This window comes from Agelaius phoeniceus, chromosome 2 (assembly GCF_051311805.1).
Source record: "Agelaius phoeniceus isolate bAgePho1 chromosome 2, bAgePho1.hap1, whole genome shotgun sequence".
In the NCBI taxonomy this organism is placed as follows: domain Eukaryota; kingdom Metazoa; phylum Chordata; class Aves; order Passeriformes; family Icteridae; genus Agelaius; species Agelaius phoeniceus.
Window position 1 is genome coordinate 76908208 of NC_135266.1, and position 24744 is coordinate 76932951.

The following is a 24744-nucleotide window of genomic DNA, read 5'->3' on the forward strand; positions in this document are numbered from 1 at the left end:
GCCAGATGCAAACCATTTGTTATGTCAAAATCTGTAAACTTTCAGATATGTGCTGGTTAAGCAAATAGAAAGCAGTAGCTGTCTCCTAAAGATGTGAAACGCTCATCCATTCCACACTCTTTAATTCCCTCTCATTTAATATCTAAACAACAATAACTTAAAAAATCTTTAAAAAATGCAGTAACACAATCTAGTCCAATATATTTCTATCATTCCTACCTATCCTTATATTTGTCTGTCTACCAATCTGAATCTAGTGCCATGTGACAATTTTGCAAAACTCAGAGTCAAAATGGTCTGATAACTAATGAATACTGACAGCATCAGAAGATCAACTTTCCTGTCCTGAGCCAAATGAAAACAAGATTTTGAGAATCATTTAAAATGATTCCCAAATGAAGCCCTGTAATCTGTGTTCTTCTCATCACATAAAAGCTAAATCTAGAATACGACAAATCTTTTGTGATCTCCAGGTGAAGGTGGGCTTTCATAGATATTTTTTTCTTTCCTAAATTACCTAGAGATACAAGCCATGGCTTTTTAAAACTCCAGTGAACAAGAAAGCTGGAGTGAATTATAATTGTATAAGATTCTAAAGAATCAAAAGTTAGGTATGGTCAGTCTTACCTTCTTGCTTTGCATCACTTTTCTTCAGCTGATGAAGAAGACTGCCACAGCCTCTCAAAACAGTCTTCAGTGCTCGTAAACCCCAATCATAGTGCTGCTGTGGTGTCAGAAGCTCCCTGAATTTAAAAACAACAATATTGCAATAAGCTCTAGGTGACAACAGCTGAAATTTTGGGTTGGTGAATGAACACACTTATAATACAGGATTGATCAAAAAAGAAACTGTCACATATTTGTACTGCCATCTGAAATGCATCTCAGAAATACAGCAATGACACTCTGGAATTTTAAGAGGGGTTATATTCAACACATATTCATTATTGGCCCTAACAGCATTCACTATAACTTCTGATCTTTGTACTCTCTAATGCACATAGTTTTAACCAAACAGGCACTTGTATTTCAGTTTTGAGAGTTCAATACAACACAATGCTTGTCAGCATTCATATCCTCACATTTATATTTAGTGAGATACTAGGGAAGCAGCAATTTTCTCCCTTGAGATTGTAACTGAATTCAAGATATTTTCACATCTCAACTTCCCAATATATTGCAGTATTTTAACTTTATAAGTTAAAATACTGATGACCACAGCATCCCAAAAAACTCACTTCCTTTTCAAACCAGGACAAGTATCTGTACAGAGATTTGCATGGTAAACCACTTAGATTTAAGAGCTACAAGGGAAGAAAGTTAGAAAGGTAACTTTACTAAGGAGGGGAGAGGTGGGAGGGTGAAAGCTTACCTTGCTAGATTAAAAATAGCCACTAATTTTCTACCCAGTATTTTAGCATCCTTAAAGCCTTCTGAATACAATATAACTTCTGCAATGAGTTCATTGTCTGGATGAGTCATAGCAACTGGCCTGAAAAGTTGCTTGAGGTTATCAGGCAGCTTTTGTCTTCCTCCATAACCTTTTCCAGCAGGATTCAGAGTGATAAAAATTCCAGAATTTGGATCCATTTCAACCTAGTATTAGAAGTGCATTGTAATGATATATTGTCAGGTGAAACAGCACTGAGAAATGCTGGGTGGACTATGTTTAGTTACAGTAGTTTTTAAATGTGGCCGATGTGAACAAGATAATTAAGTTTTGCTGTACCTTTTTGCCAAGCATCTCACATACAGGACTGTGTTTCTTCAATGCATGTTGAATAGTCTGAACCTGCATGGATACTGCAGACAATACAGCTTCCTCAAGCCTATTGAATTCATCAAAACATCCCCAGGCACCACACTTCACTAAGCCCACAAATATGCGTCCCATTGACTTCACATCAATGCCCTTGAAATTGAAAAGAATGTTGTCAAAATTCAAATAACAAGAACATATAAAAGAATGTCTTCCCATCCACTAAAAAGCCAGTCCTTGAAAATATCCACAAATTTCTATTGACAACTGACAAATAATCAGAATAATTTTAATAATAATTTCAATACTACTACAATGACAACTACTACTACTACTACTACTACACTAATAATAATAACAATAATAATCATTTATATTATAATTTTAATATTATTTATAGAATATAATATTGCTTTATGAAGTATGGGTGTAGATATCCATTTCCTAAATTAAACAAAACCATATTCACCTCATCACAATTAAAGACTAATACTTGTCTTCCAAGAATCCCACCCAAGGCTTTTACTGATTCTGTCTTCCCAGTTCCAGCTGGACCATAGGGATTTCCTCCAAGGCCCATCTTCATGGCCTGAGTAAGAGTTAGGTAACACTTATCTGTCAAAGGTGTATAAACAAGTTTTGGGGAAATCCCCTGCAGAAACAAAACAAGTTATATTTATTGGTAGACAGAAAATACTGGCAATTTAATTATTTAATTTTATTCATAAGTAATTAATTTGATAATATAAAGCAACAGCCAAAATTTCTGTCTCATTAAGAATATGAATTTGTTTACAAAGCTGTCCTGGTTTTATATCAAACACCAATGTACTGTTCCATTTTTTTCCCAACTGCAGATGAAAATGCACTCGGATACATAAAAGCAAGCATATTGAAAAATATGTGGATGATAATTTGATACAATTTCTCCCATTTATTTATCCCATCAGCATTAGGAATGAAAATTATTAACTTATCTTTTAATATTAGCTGTGAAATAGCATGTTAAGGACATAATAAAGTTTAGAAAAATTACAACAGTTAGGAGAAAATCCGCAGCATGTATGAAATGAGGAAATGTTTGACTCATATATAAAGGCCACTATGTAAAAATACCACACCTGATATTCATAAGTGTATTGGAGTTCAGCATCTACCATCTGAACATAACATTTTTGGTCATTCATATAAAATCTCAGCTGCTTCTTCCAAGCCCAGTCTTCAACACTGTGAACCTCAGCTTGATTCAGCTGTTTCACCACATCAATGTTATGAATGATATCAAGAATCAGAGCTTTAAGCTTGAGCTCAAGGATTCCAGATTCTACAAATAATCACACCAAAAGAAAAAAATCATTCTTGTATAGCAAAGAAGGCACATGTTACCCATTCACAAGTTCATTGTGCTGCTTTCTATTACCAACAGATTTTATTTAGATATTGTTTGAATTATATAAAGGTATTTTTTTATTTTCTAATTCAAGCAGCATAAAATAAGATCCTGACGGACAACGTAAATCATGTAACTTTAGTCATTTTGATATGAATTTGTCTGCCTTACATGGCAGGGGACGGGGGGGGCAGGGGAAGGTGGGGTTTGAGACAGAGGAAGAGTGGGAGAGGAAAAAGGAGAGGGAGAGGCTTTTCTGCAAAGCAATTTATGCCAAGAATGTTAATAATAGCCATGTCCACTTCAGCAATCAGGGTGGCTCAACCTGCTGAGTGAACTGTTGAGTATCTGAAAACCATACTACACACAGTCTGGAGATTTTAGTCAGAATAATTATGGCATCATGGAGTGAAAGTTCATTAACAGATTGAGTAAATTAAGTATACCCTTAGAGCATATTGTTTCATTTAGTTTCATTGAAAGAAATCAATGTTTGTGTGTTTCTATACCATTCCATGATAGGAATTAAATCAAAGTAATGAGAATAATCACAACTCACTTCAAAATCCCACCTATTTTCCAAACTAAAACATAAATGTAATGTATTATACAGGAGATGAAATGAACGCTCCTATGTAACTGAGGAAATTTCTCAAACAGCTATAGAAAGAGCACAGAAAGGGAGCTCAGATAAAGAAACACACATACTTCTGGAAGTAGGTGATATGAATCCTGATTCTAATTAATGTAGCAGATGTTTACAGTTCACAAATTTTTAGCTAGAATTTAATGCAGTAAGCAGCTATACAAATGTGGTTGAAGATTATCAACTACATATCAAGTCTTTTTATACCTAAGATAAAAGCTGTCTCACCTAACCTGCAGTGTAGACTTTTTTATCTGAAGAAGTCACTCAAAGCCCCACCTCTCATCAAAAAAAAGAAAAAAGCACTCAGAGGCATAATTATTCTAACCTATTCAGACTATGTAAGATTTAGAACAATCATGTCTTTAGAATAACTAGCTTATTTTGCCTCAAAGGTACTCAAAATTATTAGTGCAGAGGCAGATGTGGACTTCTAATATAGAAAGAGAGAATCACATACACAGTTGTACAGAATATACTGGCTTGACAAAATGTACGTCAACTGTTGTTTACCTACTTCCTGTGAAACAGTAGATACATAAGCTAGAAGACAGAAACTTACTAAAAAAATTCAGAAAAGAGGTCTCCATACATATAAATTCTCCAAGATAGTTTCTAAGATATATATAAAAATCCTTTGGTTTTCTTTGAAATATTAATGACTCTAATCTTGGCTGTAATAGGTGACTTTATGTAACTCAGCTTTGTGGACTCAAACTGAGACACATTTATAGAATTTCCTGTTTAAATAAACAATGTAAAATACTACACAGCTGCAGTCATAATAAAGAATTATATACTAATTATCATTTTTATACCTGTACTCCCAGTATCTTCTATGTCACTACCAATGCTAGTATAATGGTCCAGTTTAGCCATGAGTTCTAATTCTAGTTGTTGCAGATTGTGGCTTTTGATAGCACTTTCAACATCTTCAGTGAACAGAATTTGTTCTGCCAAGGAAAGAATCTTTGGAAGAGAAAGTTGAAATTATATTTTATAAATACTGAGCACATATAAAAATGAACCAGTTTTTCAAATAATTTGCAATTGCTTATTATGTCTGATATTTAAAATATTTTATTGTATAATTTTTAAACAAAGCTCTACATTTGTTATGACCTAAGAACAAATAAAGCCATCCAAAAACCTAGCAAAATTTTGCCTAAACTTACAACGCAATCTAATACAGCAAGTCTTTTTCATTAAGTGGTATGTCAAAATGCCATGCAAAAGACTTGAATACTTCAAATGTCTGCAAAGGAATGTAATAAGAGCACATATTTTAAGAACTTCTCTACATGATCATTGAGTAAAATGAATTAGATTGGGATTTTTTTCTTCCAAATCTAAAAAAAAAATATTTTATTTGGTAATTCTAAGACCACACAGTGGCACTGCTGGATTAACTACTACCTGGGAAGGAAAGAGGGATGGATCGATTGAACCTTGTGATTTTTTTCCAGCTTTAACACAGTCAATTAACATTTTTTTCAGGGTCTCCTTCATCTCCAAAGCCAAACTGTTTAGCCACACCTAACAAAGAGACAAAAAACCTCAAAATCATATTAGAAATTAATATCTCAATGATGTTCGAACAAGACTAGGATGCGATTTTTCCTACCTCCACATCATTTGATAGAAGAACTTTATTTCTAAGTGGCACAGTTTCTCCTTCTACAGACTTCATGGCAATTATGTATTTAAATTCTTCATCAAAGCTCACACTATTAATGCCTATTAATCAGAAAATATCAATAAAGTTATAATTCTCAAAGTCAAATATTAATTACTAAGTGTCTAGTCATGGAAAGAGAGGAACTGCAACATATTATTTGGCTTCAAAGACGCTTATCTCTACAATAAGTAAATAAGTAAGTTTCATAAATAAGTAAATTTCACAAATAAAGATTGAAGCATTACCAGCAAAAAGTTTCTTAAGATGAGACTGGATAACCAGAGGATTCGTGGACTGTCCTAAAATTTCTAATAAGTCATCATCTCCAACAAAATAGAATCTTGGAAATGCTGAGCGCTTTTCCTATATAAAAACAGAATAAATCAATTTTGTTGATTTAAACCCAAGCTTAGTGACTTTCTTTACAAAAAAATGTATTAATATTCACTGTACCTCTAAAAACTCATTCAGAGATTTCTGACACCTCTGAAGCTGGTCAAGTATGGTAGTTAAGGTATTTTTTATTCCTGCCCGGGCATTCAGTGCTGTTATCCTATTGTCACTCTTAATATCTGACATAATGGATCTTGACAGAAAAAAAATCATAAATTAATCATAATTTTAATTTAAATATGACATATATAAAGTCAAGTAAATAAAAATTAACACACAAACAAGTAATATAAACAACTGATATATAACTTTTACGTTTCGGTACTAATGATGAAACGTTTCAGAATTTACCTCAATGTCTCTCCAATGTAATTTAAGAACAACAGTTTCTTGCTAAAATTTCTCTACCCAGAAACAAGAAAATTAAGTTCTTGACTTTTATTTCCATTTAAGTCATTTCAACTCAAGCCAAGAAAGATAATGGTACATAATTTTCCATATTTCTAAAACCTACTCCCTTTTTATCTTTTTACTTGCTTGGAACAAATAAACCGACTGTTTCCTCCCAAACTGTGTGACTTTCTTAGTGAACAAAGTGATAGTCTTCAACATGATTCTTGCAAAAACAACTCCATCCCCTCTACTTCTGCTGCTAAAACTAACCTTGTGTTTGCCTGCCTTACTCACAATGTTTGATGCTTCACATCCTTCCTTTCTTCACATGTGCCCCATTAAATGAAAACATTACCACCTTTATTCAGATGCATGTTGCCATGATACTTATATCTTCTGTATTCCTGCCACTGACCTTCTTGTCCATACATATGCCAGTTGTTCCACTTATTTTCACCATGAAGAAAGTTCCAGACTACATGTCAAAGATACTACAAAAGGTAAGTTGTATTCCATAACACTAACCTAAAGTTTTCATCAACTCTGTTAAAACGAGCTTGTTCTTTGGGTAGAGCTCCACGACCAAATATTGGTTCCAAATAGACCCATTTCCTTTGAATTTGGTTTAAATTCTGCAGGTACTCATCCAAGTCAGCTAGCTTTTTTTCCCAGATGGACACTTTATCTTCAAAACCTTTGTAATATGGAGAGTCCTTAAGAGACTGTAGAAGACAGCGATGATCTCCAACCTGATTGACTGTGTCCTTCCAGTCTTTAATAAGCCTGATGGTCCTGCCTTGGCTATCTTCATAGTCTGTCAACATAAAGACAGCTCCAACTCCCCAGAGTTCAAGCTCACGTAATGCTTCTCTGATTGTGATTTCACCTTGAGCTCGACAATTCAAATCCTATTTAAAAGCAAGAATAGATCTCATATGAAACAGAGCTTGCAATAAACTCTCCATTCAAAAATATAACACAAATTCCACTTCTACAGTATTTAAAATATATGCATATGGAACAACATATACCACATAAAGTAAGCCATAAAAAAACTCTAGATCCTGTATTTAAAATTATTCATACCTTAAGCTCCATTGCTTTTTCAATAATGGCATCTGTCACTTTTAATAGATCTCCAAATAGCAAACCCTCAAGTGTAGTGCCTCGGGGAAGACCCAGAAGGCGAAAAAGATCCAGCCAATGGTCTGGAGAAAGATGTTCTCCTCTTACATATTTTAGGAGTGGAATGATCATCTGTAGAAAAAACACACAGGTAAATCCATCTAGTCGTTATGAAAATTGCATCTCTTTGATTATGGAGTGATGTGCTACTCAAACAAAAATAAAATTTAAATTCTCAAACTGAGGTACAATTTTTCCAGTTCCTGAATTTAAAGTTTGGGAGTATGATCTGAAGACAACTCACTGTAAATCTGTGTCTATGTAAGCTGTAATGACAATTCTGTTTATTGTAGAGAACTAAAGGTTCCCAAAATTAAGTGATATGTTCAAAACACTATCAGAAGACATTTTGTTAAATATTAACACGGTTTTATTGTAGAGAAATGAAAAATGAGGTATAGAATGGAGCACATTACCCAGTAACACCAAAACGGTTTTTGTTTCACAAGTCTTTTTGAAATCCATAGATTCACAGAATTATTTGGGTTGAAAATGACTTTAGAGATCACCTGGTTCCACCCCCCCTGCTGTGGGCAGGAACAACTTCCACTAGACCAGGTTGCTCAAAACACCACCCAACCGGGCCTTGAACATTTCCAGGGTAACTAGCATCTTACTTTATATTTGTCCACTTCTTTTTGTAACTTTACTGTCATTACAGTATGTTCTTCCATCTTCCTCAGTCTGTCATGCCAGTTAAACAAAAATTCTTCAAATAGGTATATCTTACTTCTGCATGAAAATCAGACATGAAAAGGTCATAACAACACAGTACTACAACCACACCTGTATGCCCATTAAAAATAAAGGAACAAAATGTTACCTGAAAGTAATCCAGTCTTCTTTGGCTTTTTCCTGAAAACCTTGATAAAACTCTTCATACAGTGCCCAGACGTCTGCACAACTCTGAATATCTTGACTTACAGCTTCTGACAATGATAAGTCAGGCTCCTCCAACTTAAAATGATGGCATTCTTCACTGCATAAAAATATCATTGCATTATGCATTACATTATTCCACTGTACTTTTATGAGTTAAGAAATGGTACTATACAGAAATCATCATCCTTTTTTAAGAAAAGTCATTGGCTTTACTGAAGAATATTGCTGCCAACTGCATTTTCCTTATAATCTCCTTCTTGAATAGAAATAATAAAGAAATATGAGTGATAACTCTTTTAAACAATAACCTTCTCCCATATTCACAATTATTTTCCATGAACTTACTTTTTTTTTTTTATTTATGAGAAAGGTGAATTAATTTGTGCCCTCAAAATCAAAGCTGGAAAGAAAATAATTTTGAATTGATATATTCTTCCTGGTGGTAAAAAAATATGCTAATTTTATTTGCCATCATTTACATGCCAAGGTAAGAAGTTAAATAGAAAACCTTATCCTCAAGATCTGCAATAATGAGCACAGACACCTACTGGGAGAGGTGAGCTCCTCTTCACTTAAGTTACAAGAGGTTCTTTTTGGACCAATATCCCAAATCTTCTCTTAGCGAGAATTTCAAAAGAAATTAAAGAATTAAGCCTTTGGGGTACAAACTTCCTTTTGCAAGACTTTAAGAGACTTCTCAATTTATTTATGCAAAAAACATCTAAAAAAACTTAGCATAAGAAATTCATGTTATGCAAAACCAACAAAAAGGACATGAAAAGCTAATGAAAAACATGTAATACAGATTAAATTACTTACAATATCCGTTGTGATAAAAATTAATGAATATTTTCTGAGATACTATTGCTGTAAAAGATCGATACATTAATGAGTAAGATATACAGGGAAATAAACATACATACATGAGTTTTTGTTTCATGGTTTTAAGTTCATCAAATTCTTTTTTTTTTTCCTTTATCATCTGAGCACTTTTCTCGAGTACATCCTGACCACCTGTTTCAATTACATCATCACTTGGCTTTAGCTGATCCCAACGAGCTTTAAATTTTTCCAGATCTTGAAGATATATATTGATACGTGAAAGCACATTTCCTTTCATCACTTCCATCTGCAAAGCAATAGGCAAAATTACATTCCTTATTGGTTTGTATCTACAGCTATGATCAAAATCAAAGCATCAACTTCAAAACTTTATAATGACTACCTGATCAAAAGTCAAACTCAAAAAACTTCTTGTATAATACCTGAAGAAATAGTTCAACTTTATTCTCTTCACTTTGTTTTTCTTTTAAAGGGGGCACTACTTTTTTTTATTATGCTAGTACTTGAGACCTATTTATTCAGCCTATGCTACTTAGGCTTGCCTCTTATAGCATATAGAAAAAATGCTATAAGTATGGCAAATTGGTATCTTCAGTAGAACTTCAAATGAGTTTGCCTATGGACTGGAAATACACGACTGTGCATAGGTTAACAAAGTTAAATGAAAAGAACATAAAAAGCTTCAATACTAAAATCATTATAAAGAAATGAAAATGCTCTCTTTAAAATGTTACCCTCTTTTCCTCTGTTAACCATTGCATTTATTAAGCCATTTCTGTCACCAGGAAGTTGTTTCGAGACAGAACTACTACAATACAAATTTATTTTAGCAACACTTCAACGAAAGTTTCCCCTAGTTACTGCTTCAGATTTAACAGTTACTTCCTAAGAGTCTAAGTATTCTTCCTTAGACAGCTCTCCCTCAACTCAGTAATACCCATGTTATTTTTGAATTGACAATATTTATGGATTTAATATTAAAAAAGTATTGTTCCAGACATATTCAAAATAATTTCAACATTTTCAAGTAAAACTTTAAGCTTTCATTGCTACCTGCTCGGCAATCATAAGCTGGTGGCTTTCCATCATTAATTCAAATTTATCCCATGTAGCTCTTAGGTTACTGATACTGTCCAAACCTGCAGCAGCCACAGTTCGCAAAAGTTTGTTTTTATCTTCAGCCTCTTGAAACAGGAGAAAAATCTAAAATTGGAAAGATCAAAAATAAGTGTGCATGTAAAAATTCAGCAAATCTTGTTTACCTAAAGCAAATACATATGAAACACCAATTCTGTATGCACAGATAATAAGCTTATATACAGCTGCTTTTTGAATATTGCTTATAGAATAATATTAAAATATTTGAAAAAAATAATATCTGAGGTATTTAGAGAAATTCTAAACCTTGATCCTTACATGAGATATACAGAAGTGAATGTTAACTATGAAAGAGATAAGTGCCACTTTATATATTGCAGAGATCAACTCAGTTAAATTGAAAAAGAGCAGCAGAGCAACAGAATGCAATAAATCTGTGTGTATGTTTGCTGGCTTTGGCTGGGATGCAGTTAATTTTTCTCTTAGTACATGTTCTGGACTGCTCAAAGTGCTTATAAAAGATTTGGAAAAGGAGACCAGTCTGGGAGATGATAAAGTTTACTAATGATACTATGTTATTTCAGGCATTAAAATACTTCACCTGAAAAGAACTACAGAATGAATGCATAAGAAATAACAACTGATGATACTGGTGACAAGCAAAATTCAAGTAGATAACCACAAAGTGACATAAATGTGAAAAAATAAATTTCACATGAACAAGTTGAGTCCTAAGATAAAAACTGCACTTGACAGCTATCTTAGGGTTATGAGAGCTAGTTTTACCAAAATGTGAGCTTAACCTAAGGAGTAGGAAGCAAAACAAATATTATGAGTCACAGAGACCAAAAAGATAATAAGAGGTAATATTACAATTTCATCATGTAAATCCATGGTTTATTCAGATCTTAAAACTTAATAAAATCTGTTGGTCACACAGAAAAATGAAATAGAAAGAAAAGACTTATCAAAAGGCAACAAGGATAATCAAAGTTAGGAGTGGGCTTATGCATAAGAAAAGATGAGATTAACTAACACTCTTCAATCTACAACAGAGATTGCTGATACCAGACACACCAAAGTAGAATACAGACATGTGCCATGAAAAGGATGAATAGGAACTGTTTGGTCCATATCTCTTCCAATATAAGACATAAATGGTATGAAGTTAAAAGATGCCAGTTGGAAAAAAAAATAAAAAGAGGGGTTCTACATGTAATGGGTAATTGATCTACAGTTTACCAGAGTATATTTTGGATGTCAAACATATGTTTGCTCTCAAGAGAAGACAAGGTAAGGTTGTAGAAAAGAAATTCACTGAGCGTTACTACATGCTCAGGAACCACATAAAACTCAACAAGGTTCAGGTTGAAGGTTAGAAGTAAAAAGTATCAAAAAAGCTACCCTGATTTTATGTTTTCCCCTAAATGAATCACTCCACTGCTGGACACAAATTACTGTGCTATATGGACTACCGCCCTATGTGACCTGAGCGTGATCTTTATTAGTTATTTTTAAATTTAAGATCCCATACTAGAAAGTAATTACAGTTTTATAGCTGTTGCTCTGGATAGAATAAAATAGTCTCTTACCCCCTCTTTTCGTTCATGTAGGCTTAAATATTTTAAATTGTCTTCTGCTATTTCCTCTACAGTCTGGGGCCGAATCACTAGTGTTTCCATCGCATCAGTGAGAAATGTAGAAACATCACAGAGGTGAGCTACACAAAGATGGAAAACAAAGTTATTGTGGAGAGAATCTAGTTTTAAATATCCAAGTCAGACAAATGCACAAGGATACAGCATTAGTCATAAGTATGCAACGTATTTGCTTAAAAATTGCAGACTCCAATCTTGTCTACTACCAGAACAAAAAAAACTGCACATTTATGTTTACAAGTAGCTTTTCAAATGTAATTCACTGAGTTCAGTGTATGATTTAGACCATAAGTATCAGAGCTCCTTCTGAACATTAAACATAAATACATGAGGCATTTATTGATATACTTTCAAAGGCTGTGAAGGTTTTTTTTTTTAGGTTAACACATATAAATTGGTTTTGGGTTCTTTGGGAGTTTTTTCTGTTTATTTTGGTTTGAGTCTTTTAAAGAGGCTAACTAACTAAAGCCACCTTGCTTTACATATCGAAAAGACTCACAAAAAAATGCCTGCATAAGCTATAATGTTGTATTTATCTACCAAGGTAAATCTCTTTTGATACTGAGAAAGGAACTGTACAGCTCCAGGAAGTCTTCTGGGAAAGATTCACCTTTCAAGCTATGAAATAATTCACCTTCTTGCACAATACCTGTTATATGTTAACTGTGACAACCATTAGATTTAAAGCACAAAGCATTGTTATTCCTCATCATCTATGCTTTATTCCACTTTGTCCTGCTGTTCCACATATAGGTCAACCACCCAAAACAGGGAAATGTTTTGTATTCTCCAACACAGTTTTAACAGTTGTGACAAGCAACTCTATGGAGTAAATCCAGATTATTTTAGACTCTTCATGAAGTATTTCAATTTGTAAAAGAAAAATCTAATAGCATTTTTATTACATTTTATTACACCTTCTCAGACACCTAGGAAATTTTTCTCCCTCAAATATTAAATAAATTTTCTTCTCTGAAGTAATAAATTTTTTCTTCAGATAAAAGAAACAAGCAAAACAATGTTCATATGTATTCTTTTACATCTGTAACAGAGGTGGCCCAAACAAGAAAACAGGAAAGATACACAATGGACATCAAAGGCTCCTAGGCTACGTCTGTAGTGAAAAAGTAATATCGAGGAATACACAGCTGTAACAGATTATTTTCTCTGCATTGTGATTTCTGCACTTCACTGTGCCTGAAAGTAAAATATTTCTAAAAAAAAGTACATACATTAACACAAATGTGCCCAAGTACAACAGAAACAAACAAAACTAAAATACTGTTCATTGATATTATTTACCTTGAATAGATTTTCTCAAAGAAAGAACTAGAATGTCATACAACTTCTGGATGAAATCATCAATCACAGTTTTCACAGGGTTGCAATTCACAGTTAAACAATCTATTCTGATCGTGCTTCAAAAAAAAGAGATTAAAAGACAGCAAATATTCAGTAGCATACCTACATGTTAGTATCTCTAGATCTATGCACATCTATAGTTTACTCTAACTTCATAGTTTAATGAGAAATTTCCCTTATAATTCTACAAGTGAAAGTCATAGCTTCTTGGGAAATTAAGCTATAGTATTGAAATTTTTACAACAATTATGCCTATACACTTTCAGTTTTATGGGGACTGAGGTCCAATGCTCTGTTTCTCCAAATAGTTAGAAAATGGCTTGATTTTATATAACCAGTGCCATAAAATTCTGAAAGGCTATTAACATACTCAAAAGAAAAATACTTTCATTATTTGTATATTCATGTCTTTAATTCTCTGATTTCCATCACAGTTTACTAACTCAGCCTTCAACAGCAATTAGAACTGAAGAAAAGCCATAGAGATGCATTTCAAGGCCCCATATCTAATATATCAGTGACCATAAGTAGATACCTAAAGAACACTAAAAAAGGTCTACCTCACTGGATATCTTCCTGACTATCCTCCCTCAACACTAATATCTTCACCTCATGGATTTCTTAGCAACATGCTCCTTCTGGAAATAAGGCACATCAGCCAGCTTTTCTTCAATTCACCTCAGTTTGTCCATGAACTCATGAAAATCTTTACTATTCAGAGCATCACTAGCCAGCAAGTTCCACTTCTCCAGCATGAAATGTCACATCTTTCTCATTGCTCTAAACATGATTCCTACCAGTTTTACTTTAGAACTCTAACCATACAGTACAATAGGTTCATGTGAATATAGATAGTAATAAAAGCCTACCCTACCATATTTCAAACTATAAATTATAAGAGGTAATCAAATGTTTCATTACAGGAATTACTTCATGACAAACATTTGCTATGTCTGTTCCTAACTCCAATATATATTTCACATGTACAGGACGTAGCTAAAAGATTTGTTAAAATATTATGGTTTGGAATATTTCAGAACTAGCCCTGAATTCTGAGGAAGTTTCCCATTATATCAAGGGGAAGTAATTAGTTTTCAGAGATGGTGACACAAATAAAAGAGAGTATCTAAAAATGAAAATGAAAAATCAAAATCTAAACATTTAAAAACTACATCCACAGTTTAAAAACATTTGAAACTCTATCTATATCTTCATCTCTATTTTACTATTACCTTTAAAATATCTGATAGAATACATTACTCAAACAAAAGAACAGTTACACTGTACCTTGGAAGACGTTCTGCTTCTTTCCCTCTCACTTTTAATGCCTTGAAATTTTTTTCCCAGTCCTGTTTGCTAGAAAGGTGTGTCTTCACCAAATGTTCCATATCTACTTGGCCAATTACGACCCATTCCTTTCCAACATTATTTTTTATTCCATGGAAAAGAAATATTTTCCAGATTAAAAAACTGTTTCTCAATAATATTAAAATACTCTAATAATGTTTTCAAGTTACATTCTCTTTAACCTTTGTGCTTCTTCAATTACCTGTACATTTTCTTAGTGCAAAAATCAGGAGGTAAAAAACAGTTCACACATTTAAGGATGTTCAAAACAGAAAGACTGAAAAATCAGCTATTATACAGAGTATTCAAAAGGAACTATAGATGTACTTCAAGTCAGACATATGCTTAAGTTGTTGGCTTAATATGGATGGACTTGCTAAGCTTTTGCTTATATGCCTTGAAGAAATGGACAATGATTCACAAATGTCATTGCTCAACTACTTCTAGAATGTCCAAAGCATAAAATGATACAAATCTAAGTGAAAAAGAGTATGAGTAGGTCCACTATTGAAAATACCTTGAATTGATTAGAAACATCTGTCAGCCTTCTGAACAAATCCTCTGCTTTACTGAAAGCGGTCAGAAATCCATTTGCATGTCTTTCAGTCATAACAGTGAATATAGACTCATCTTCTGCCTCACTTACTCCCCTAAACTGATTTGGAATAGAGATGAATCTCTTCATTTCTCTGTAATATCTAGCTCGCACTTCTTCAAAAGGAGGTCTGAATTGTAAGCGACCTTGCCTAAAAAGTGAAACAAATAACAGAAAAACTAGTATCTTAATGTAATCTGCGCCAGAATATTTTCTTTTAAGGAAAAAAAAAAATCTTACTTGAATGTCAGATCAATAATTATCTCTGGTAAATTCTCATTGAGTGCTTCTAAGCCCATTTGATACTGATGCTCCAGAGCTTTGTAAAGTTGATGATTCCAGTGTTGTCTCCAAGCTTTCATATCACTCGATTTGAAACCCTAAAATTTAACAATGTTTATTTATTTTTTTATTTTATTCCTCAAACCATAATTATAAGATGAAACTTATATGGTATAAAATCCAAAGACCAGGATCTTATTAACATTCAGTAATCACACAGCTGGCGCAGACCGGGTCATGGCACCAAGCTGGTCAGAGTTTAAGGACCATGTGGACAACATACTTAAGTCACAATGTTTTGTTTCAGATAGTCCTGTGAGGAGCAGGGAGTTGGTCCTTGTGGGCCCCTTCTAACTGAAGATATGAGTTTTTGATTTTGTGACCAGTTATTACATTTATTGCATTTATTTCAAATTAATATAGGATTAAAAAAAATCCAAATCAAACAGTCTCTGTGGTAAATCAACATAAGAGTTTCACTGATATTCATCACCCATTGGTTTAACCAGAATGTTCTTCAGGGTTACTCTAAAATGCAGAGGACTCTGTTGGAAATAATATAAAGAGCTGGCTGAACACGAGACTTAAACCTGTATCACATCTTCTATTTAAGTTACCTTTTAAATATTATTTATAAAAATTCTTGTGTGTTTCCACAGAACAATGTTAACTAATAAATTAATGTAAAATTTTACCTCAAAGAACTCAGTTTTTCATCAAAATCTGCTACACTGCACTGTAAGAACATGGAAAGCCTTATCATACAGTCAAGTTCTGTAAATCATAGACTATTCTGAGCTGGAAGGGACCCACAAGGATCATCAAATCCAGCTCTTAAGTGAATTGTCCATACAGGGATCAAACCCATTACCTTGGCATTATTAGCATACTGACCAGTTGAGCTAAATAGTCATTTGCAAGTTATGGAAGGATCTGCAGAAGGACAACAGAAGCTAGGAAAAAAACTACAAACTCCTTCCAGCTTAAAAGGTTCTTTTGTTCAATTGGAGACTTTTTGGTGGGGCTTTGGAGGCAGTCCAGGGTTGCTGCAGGAAGCTATACAGTTAAGGTCTGTCCTACAATTCAAAGTTGCCCATAGGAGCTCTTCAACATAAAGATTCTAAAGATTAAGAAAACCTGACGTTGTCTTAAGTAAGCCTTAAGACAATTATAACAGGGTTTTTAAAGAAATATGTAACATATTGATGACAACAGCAGTAAGACTACACCATCTTATAGGTTAAGTTTTATCACTTCTACTCAAAGATTTTTGAAGAGTAACTGAAAACAGTTTAGGTAATTTTCCATCTAAAAACATTTTGTAATATCAGAATAATTTTCAAACAGATCCTAAAGGAAATCATAAAATATACTGAGTTAATTATAAGAATCTGCAAATTAAACGTGAAAAGAAACCAAGCCAGATTATTTTTATATTATCTTGACAGAATAAAAACAAAATTAGAAGTAAAATATGGTAAAGACACTGCATTTATTTGACTAGCAAATACCAATGAAAGTAATCTGCATTCGCAGATTATGAGGGATAAGAACAACATATCCATCTAAGAATATAGTCCTTTGATTGCTGAAGGTTATAGGAAAAACTGAACTGGCTTGAATAATAACTCAAAATAGCTTACTTAGATAATACTATATTTTTAATCAAAATTTTTATCATTTTAATGGCACTAAGGGTCTTTTCCAACCTTAACAATTCAATGAGTCTACTCTAAAAGTTGGCAGCTGATAAGTGAACAAACAAAAATATGTTTTTCTCATTATTTCAGGCAGAAATGCATTTTAATTCCAAATTTTATAAATTTATTTTATTCTGTGTGTGAATCATTCATTATCTGTATCAATATCTTCATTTTACCTTGCATAAATGGCTCAGACACAACTGATCTACATTATCCAAGGTTTTCCCATTTCCTCATCTAACATCTGTCATTGACCAAAAGTTCTTCTCCCATTGCTAGTATGACATAAAAAAAATTATCTCCATCCTCCTCATCTGTGATTTTATCTCACGTCTGGCATTAACTAGGACACAGATGTTTTCCTAAGACAACTAGTAACTCCTTCATCAGAATTAATTCAATCATGCTATGTTTGAGTCTTAAATCTTGATTACTGTTGTAAAGTCAAATGTTCACAGTTTGCAGTAGGAAAATCAAACCCTGCCTGTGACTCGAGGCTGGCAAAACCGGTTCTGAGTTCCTGGAGTCCATCTTTCCAACGCTGCTGCTGCCGCAGTAGATCAATATTCATAAGCGATATGACCTGTTAAAAGAATTTTAAGGGATAATAAACATACTCATCATCATGTAAATTAAAGAAATGTTAAGATATAGTATGACAGACATGACTTCAATTTCATCTGGAAAATGTACCTTTTGAATGAAATTTGTGTGCCACTTTCTTAGTTTTCTATTTTCAGTGGAAATCCGTTCAGCAGCACCTTGGAGTTTCTGGATATAAGCCTCCAGTTCTCTGGGATTATCCCATGTTATTTGAGCTTTTCCTCCAGGACCTGATTTTGGATGCTTTAAAAACACACAACCTTTGTAACATTTAATGACAATCTACCAACCAACATCCAGAAGTGATAATATAACAAAAATGGTTTTATTCCTAGCAAAACAAATGGAGGATCTCCCTTTCCCTAGCTGCAGTAGAGACAAAATAAGACATGTAGGGGCATAGCATTATAGCTACATCAGTGCACTGGAGAGGGATTAATGACAGACTCCTAACAGAGTTTGAAATAGATCAACTGATGTTGAGACTGCTGCTCCACGAACATAAGCAGGCATCTAAAGATGAGAGGACACCTTAAATGCCTCTCTTGGTCTCTGTTCTGCACAGATCAAAACCAAAAATGTGACAATAATTGCTAATCAACTTCACCTGTTTATCAAGAAATATTTTTTTAATAACAATGCAATAAATGTAAAAAAAGCAGCACAGAATATGCACAGATACTACTGAAATTAAAAAGACAAAGATAGGGGAATTCTTTCACCTTAATTATCTGTTCAAATGCTAGAGCAGATTGTAACATCATTGGCTTTTGACTCCAAATCATTTGTTGATCAATAGAATTATAGAAATGTGCCACCTGTAAAAGAGAGCTTAAATTTAAAAGAAAACATAAAACATCTCATGTCACCTTTGCCCTAGCTGTAGGAGTATCCCAGATATCAATGACACGTCATGTGAAATCAAACTGAAATATAAGCCAAACAAAAACATACGTGGCATTCAGTGCAATCAAAAAAATAGGCCACCCCCCCGCCAAAAACCCCAAGCATACTTCCATTAAAATACTTGCTCATATATTTTCAGTTGAAAACTAGCAATGGTGAGGAAAAGTTGTTACATTTTATGAGAATTCCCTTTAGCCATAATTATAAAAAACTGAAAACCGGGTAATCAACTAATTACTTGTCATATTTTTGTATATTCATACAGTAACTTCATATGGCTTTAATATTATATTTCAAAAGAAGACACATTCTGAAATTTCAAAGGATTTTTGTTTTCTTTTATGGGCTTCTCTAAATTTTTCAAGAAAGAAGTCACTTTCATACAGACAAGTACAGTGAAAAGCTTAACCACACAGACAGAAAAGACAGCACTGTAGAGAAGTTCAAGCAGGGAAGTCAGAACAGGAAGTTATTATGGCATAATCTCAATACCTGCTTGAGGATGACTGCCTGCTTGCAGAACTTTTGTGCAGTGTTTGCAAGATGCTGTATTTTAGCTGGTATAGCAAACCCAAGTGCTGAAAGCTGACGTACTTCTCTCAGCAGAGTCACCAAACGATCTGAGTAAAGTATGTTTAATGTTCCAGAAATGGGATCCAACTCCATCACAGGGCTATTAGCTTGGATACTGCACCAAAATCAAACATATTACTGAATATAATCTGATATTTATCCTTTCTTAGGTGCATTTTACTACAATATAACAAACTATTCGAAACAGCTTCATGTCATTCTATTTTGTTTTTCTATGCATATTAACATTTTCATTTACTCAGAAATTATTCCAGTAACCTTTCCTTTAATTCAAAGCCAATGAAGATAAGACAGATCATTTTTGCTTACAAAGTTTTTCAGGTTTGTGACAATAGTTAACATGTAACTCACAGCTAGACAGTATTCTAGATTACACTGTATCCATCACAGTCTGTCAAGCAGGAGCCTTACCAGCCCCACTCTCCAGCACTGCAAAGAGGCAAGAAAATAATGAAAGAACCAATCCTAAGAACCAGAACTTGCATCAATGGAGAATGTTGGTATATTCAGCCAGATGCTCATAAGAACATCAGCCTATCTTCAGACTTTATTCTATTTTTTTTTTCTACTTTAGCAATGCTTCTACCACCATCCTTTCATATATACTTCAGCTTACTCATTTTTTTCTTTTTTTCTTTTCTCATCTCTTTTCTAGCTCCCATATCCATTGCATTCCCCTTTGTAGGGAGCTACTTCTTTTCTTGTTCTTTTAACTAACCATTTCACATATTTTAAAATCTCACAATAACAAAATTTTATAGTACTAATAAATTAGATGGCTGTTATATATTTGAGTATTTTCATTAAAATACAAGCTTTTGCTTAAGTATAAACTCCTGTATCCCCTGTAACTGTGGACAAATTCTTTTCAGAGGAATTTTGCAACACTCAGAGTTGAAGACAGAGGATATGTGGCCAATCAACTAAAATTGTTTAAATATATTTTAGTACCCCATACAGAAATTATATTATTTTGGGGAAAAAAATTCATGAGGTTTAAATTTATCTGCTTACCCTTCTTTCATCTGCCTTATGTAGACTGTAGAATTTCTTGTGCATAACAATTAATTTGTTACTCTACATGTGTTATCTGTATATCACAGCTATATTCTCATCTAGTCTCTATGCATTATCACTGTAAAGATTACAATGGGTAACAAGTAAAAACAACAAGCAAACCAAACATGTCTTTCATTCCAGGTGCGAACAAAAACTTCAAGATTAGCTATTGATCTGCAATATTGGCTATTAATTAATAATTAATAATATTGTCCTATATACTTCACCTTACCAAGCAAGACTGCCAGGATGATGAAAGCAAAATAAATTTATCTATTTTGTCTCTCCATTCATTCTCAATACTGTAATTTTTTTTTTTATTTCCCTTGTCAAGTTCTAATGAATTATACCACACTACAGATTTCATTATTTAATAAATGTTATTTAAACAAGAGTGTATTTACCAAAGTCCTGACTTGGGATTTGATAATTCTGACTGGATATTCCTAGACCAATCATCAAATTGCTCTTGCTCATATACTTTCAACTGTTCCAGAAAAGAATTTGCACTTTGATGAAAAGTTTGAAATCCAGGTAAGTCAGACAGAAGAGCCTCTGCCAGCTTGATAGAATCATCCACCTTAAATACAATAACAAAGAAAAGAAGGTTAACTTCCCAGTATTCAATCAGAAAAGAAAAATCACAATAAAAATCAGTATTACAAAACATCCAAGTGGGATTCAAAAGCAGATTAGGAAAAAAAAAGTGAATTCTAAACTGTGTCCCAATGTCTAAATTCTCTTTACAGTAAATTGGGTTTGAATAAGCTGTTCACTGACAACACTGACAATGGCATCCACTCCTCTTAAGATACCCCAGGATACCCCACTTGGTCTTTAATTAAGTCTCTGTAAAGGTACAGATCTCCCATGAGTCTTCTGTTGCATTCATAAGGTCCATGACAATACTTAAAGGTATTTGAAATGGAATTTCACATCTACAAGTGGACAAATTAAAATCCTAGTCAATACAATCAGTGGATATTTGAGAGCAATTAAAAAATTCAGCACAGCCTAAAGCAGACATAAAACTGACATACATCGGCTGAATCAGGCTAATAGGTATTCTGGGATAAATATCTTCTATTCTTACTCAAATCTAGAGTTATTGTAGAGGGCACTTATGTTCACAGAAAACATTTTGGTTTTCACTGGTCAGTGTTATCCAAAAATGTTTAAAGTTTCCTACTAAAGTGTAAATACAAACTTTAAAAAACAAGATAAATTAAAACAGAATTGTTGTACATTTACTGCAAATTCCCTGGCAGGCACAAGCTCAACTACTCTTTGATTTCAAGAAGACACTACAAAGGTTAGTAATAACAAGTGAGGATCAGGATTTCAGAATCTGGGTATCTGTGAATCCTAAATACAATTTTAAAATGCAAACTGGAGGGTAAAATTTAACAAAAACATCTACTGTATGAATTTTAGTCTTTTTTTTTTTTTTTAAGAGGCAGTTCAGTTTACTACAAAGAGACTACATTCTGGGTCTGCTAATAAAATTCAACTTAGCAAGCAGCACCACTGATAAGGAACCTTGATTATATAACTCTTGGGAAGCCCACAATTTTTCTGCATGGAATTCCCCACAGAAATGTCAAATACCATGTTCTACATTTTATGAAAAAATGTGTGCAAACAGTAACAGAATCTGTTACCTTCAGCTCCAGCTGCTGTACCCACACAATATTATTGACAACTTCAGAAAGGTTCTTGCCTGACAGCGGTCCAGAAACATCACCAGGAACACCATGGCATCGAGTTCCAAAGTCTGTCTCATAGTCTAACACATGCAAAAGATTCATTAGAACAGAAGTCTAACAGAGCAACTTGAGATTATTACTGCAGTTATAAAAATATACTAGGAAAACTGGCATAATTCTTGAAGTAAATAAAGATCCCTGCATGCACAAAAAAACTGATGCAATTAAATACCTTTGACATAATCTTGAAGTGCTGCCAGCAATGTTTCCCTCTCAAAAAGCAACTCTTTGCTTATATTTGGATGCTTTATCAGTTCCTTATGCTTCTGAAATATTTGAAGAAGCTGGAATATAAAGATTTTTAAAAGTTATCACTTTCTTAGGAAAAAAATTAAACATAGGCTGATACCACTCAGTAGTGCTGTCTTTGGCTCTAAGTACTTACTCCTATCCCCTAAACTGACTACTTAGGAATTAAATAACTTGATCTTCAGGAAAGTTGTCAGAATACAGAATTACCCATACCTGCTGTGGACTGTCCTGAATTTCTGAAATAAATTTCTTCAATTTGCTTGCTATTTTTTGTTCCACTGGTGCAATAATTCTTTCATACTGAGAGACTGCTGCTCTCCACAGTGGCTAGAGATAATGAGTTCATGTGTTAGTTTAGGGCTATATATATTGCAGAAAGACACAGAAAGAATGTGAATAAATTAAAAATAAGCATTATACCTCTGTGTAAGGATTATAGTGTACAGGATTTAGGCCAGCAAAGGGTTCAAACACATGGGAAAGATGTAAAGAATTTTTTTCTCCAGCTGGCAAAAAGAACATAAGTTTTTCATGAAGTGTTCTAACAGTTAGCACCTATGAGGGAAAGAAAGTATTTGATATAACAAATGTATTTTTACATAAAATTTATAGTTACAGGTACACATGTCTCTCCTTTTTACAAGAAACTTTTGAAAGACAGACAAACAGATTATAGAATACTAACTGACTCTGAAAAGACTATGGAAGTATTTTAATTCTCTTTTTTAACTTGAAACAATGCTGTTTAATTCTGTGTCTAATGAAACTAATGCGTATAATTCAAACCTCTACCTCATCAAGACGTTGGCCAAGTTTGGCTATCAGTTCAGGGAAATATTTCTCATTTTTCCATGGATGTAGAGTGTAATGTTGCCACAGTTGTCCAGTCAGGTATTCACAAGCTGACACCCACTGTTCACAAATCAAGATGCCAGCCTGTATATTTTCTTTAACACTGTGGAAAGTATCCTCCCACAAATTCAAAGTTGCTAATTTTCTCTGAACAAATCTACCTAGTGAGCCACCTAGAAGACAAAAAAATACAAAAAAACCAAGATGTTTGTTTAAAATAATTACTTTAAAGCTACACCACATTCCAATCACATTTAAAAAAATAGTGTAGTGTCTTGATTTCAAACCACACAAATGCAGCAATAACTGATTATTTTGTTTCCGATTCAATAAATCTCTTGAATATCTCCAAGGTAAACAGAAGTTGGTCCAACATGTGAAGCTGATGGATTTGGATTCTGGATTCCACACACAAGCACCTGTCTTTATCAGCAGCAATGGCTGTATCTGGCTGCTCCCCACAACTCTTCCTCTCACACACACACATATCTGGCAGGAGCACACAAACTCACTGTCCTATGCCTGTCCCAAAACATGGGGCTGCTGTCAAGAGAATGAGAGAAGAACCTGTCTGCACATCCTGCTCTCATCTTCACACAGACTGAACCAACCGTTAATGGGAGTTAATGTAAATAAGTTTTCTCCTCTGAAAGAAAGACAGGGAATCAAACAGAAGCATGACAAATCCAGCCCACAGGCTGAAAGATGTCCAACTCCATCTTCTAACTATCTATTACAACTATCTTCTAACTAACTATTCCCAAGCATATGTAAAGGCATCAGAACTGGCTGAATTACCACATACTAGAAGGCAAATATTCATGGATCATAATTACAAGAAGCAAGCACCTTCATGCCGTGGGCTGTTATTGGTGCCTTTACAAGGAAGAAGGTCTCTGCTCAAGGAATCACTTTACTTTTCTCAACTGTTCATTTAATAAAGACTGCATAAAGGTTTACCTATCACATCCAAGAGATTATGCATGCGAGACTGTGGATAAGGATCATGCTCTGTTTGTCTCCACACACTATCAACAGTGTCCTTGGTAGCCTCCACCAAATCCACAACTTCAAATAATGAGAGGGTATCCAAGTTGTAATAATCCTAGAAAAAATATCCTTAATATGTTTACTTTGCAAATAGCATTGTCAAAACATTTACACTTTCCTGAAGCTGGCAAGTGCTGTATTTCCTGAGGTTTACTACATAACAGAGTATGTCACAATCCTCTTGAAAAACCAAGCATTTGTGTAAGTTTATTCATGTGAAGTATTCATTGCTATCTGAAGCACTATTCAAGAAAGTGCTTTGAGGGTGCCTGAAGTGTTGCATAACAGCATTAATGGCATCCTTTTCATCTCATGAGTCAATCCCCAGCCCACAAACTGTAGCATACAGTTGTATTTCCACAGCAGCTCCTAGTATTCAATGACCAAATCCACTCCCAAGTAAATGTCAGCATTCCCACCACTGTCACAACAAGCTACGTGAATATCA

At 33.8% G+C, this 24744-nt stretch overlaps 1 protein-coding gene across 2 annotated transcripts in view; it reads right to left on the reverse strand.

Moving 5' to 3' along the window:
* Positions 1-24744, reverse strand: part of DYNC2H1 (dynein cytoplasmic 2 heavy chain 1) — a 144432-nt gene that overhangs the window by 115408 nt on the left and 4280 nt on the right. For both annotated transcript variants that reach the window (XM_077173954.1, XM_054652170.2), the window contains exons 5-36: positions 24207-24351; positions 23187-23419; positions 22815-22949; positions 22608-22721; positions 22315-22426; positions 22038-22162; positions 20781-20956; positions 19216-19411; positions 18540-18635; positions 17908-18060; positions 17699-17797; positions 15470-15609; positions 15152-15380; positions 14575-14702; positions 13228-13343; positions 11860-11987; positions 10223-10372; positions 9250-9455; positions 8268-8423; positions 8062-8176; positions 7346-7516; positions 6785-7167; positions 5927-6059; positions 5719-5836; positions 5420-5532; positions 5212-5331; positions 4614-4764; positions 2881-3083; positions 2229-2411; positions 1730-1912; positions 1373-1596; positions 628-743 (exon numbers count right to left, since the gene is read on the reverse strand). In XM_077173954.1, the coding sequence (XP_077030069.1) occupies positions 628-743; positions 1373-1596; positions 1730-1912; positions 2229-2411; positions 2881-3083; positions 4614-4764; positions 5212-5331; positions 5420-5532; positions 5719-5836; positions 5927-6059; positions 6785-7167; positions 7346-7516; positions 8062-8176; positions 8268-8423; positions 9250-9455; positions 10223-10372; positions 11860-11987; positions 13228-13343; positions 14575-14702; positions 15152-15380; positions 15470-15609; positions 17699-17797; positions 17908-18060; positions 18540-18635; positions 19216-19411; positions 20781-20956; positions 22038-22162; positions 22315-22426; positions 22608-22721; positions 22815-22949; positions 23187-23419; positions 24207-24351 (5050 nt within the window). The remainder of the gene's footprint in view (positions 1-627; positions 744-1372; positions 1597-1729; positions 1913-2228; positions 2412-2880; positions 3084-4613; positions 4765-5211; positions 5332-5419; positions 5533-5718; positions 5837-5926; positions 6060-6784; positions 7168-7345; positions 7517-8061; positions 8177-8267; positions 8424-9249; positions 9456-10222; positions 10373-11859; positions 11988-13227; positions 13344-14574; positions 14703-15151; positions 15381-15469; positions 15610-17698; positions 17798-17907; positions 18061-18539; positions 18636-19215; positions 19412-20780; positions 20957-22037; positions 22163-22314; positions 22427-22607; positions 22722-22814; positions 22950-23186; positions 23420-24206; positions 24352-24744) is intronic.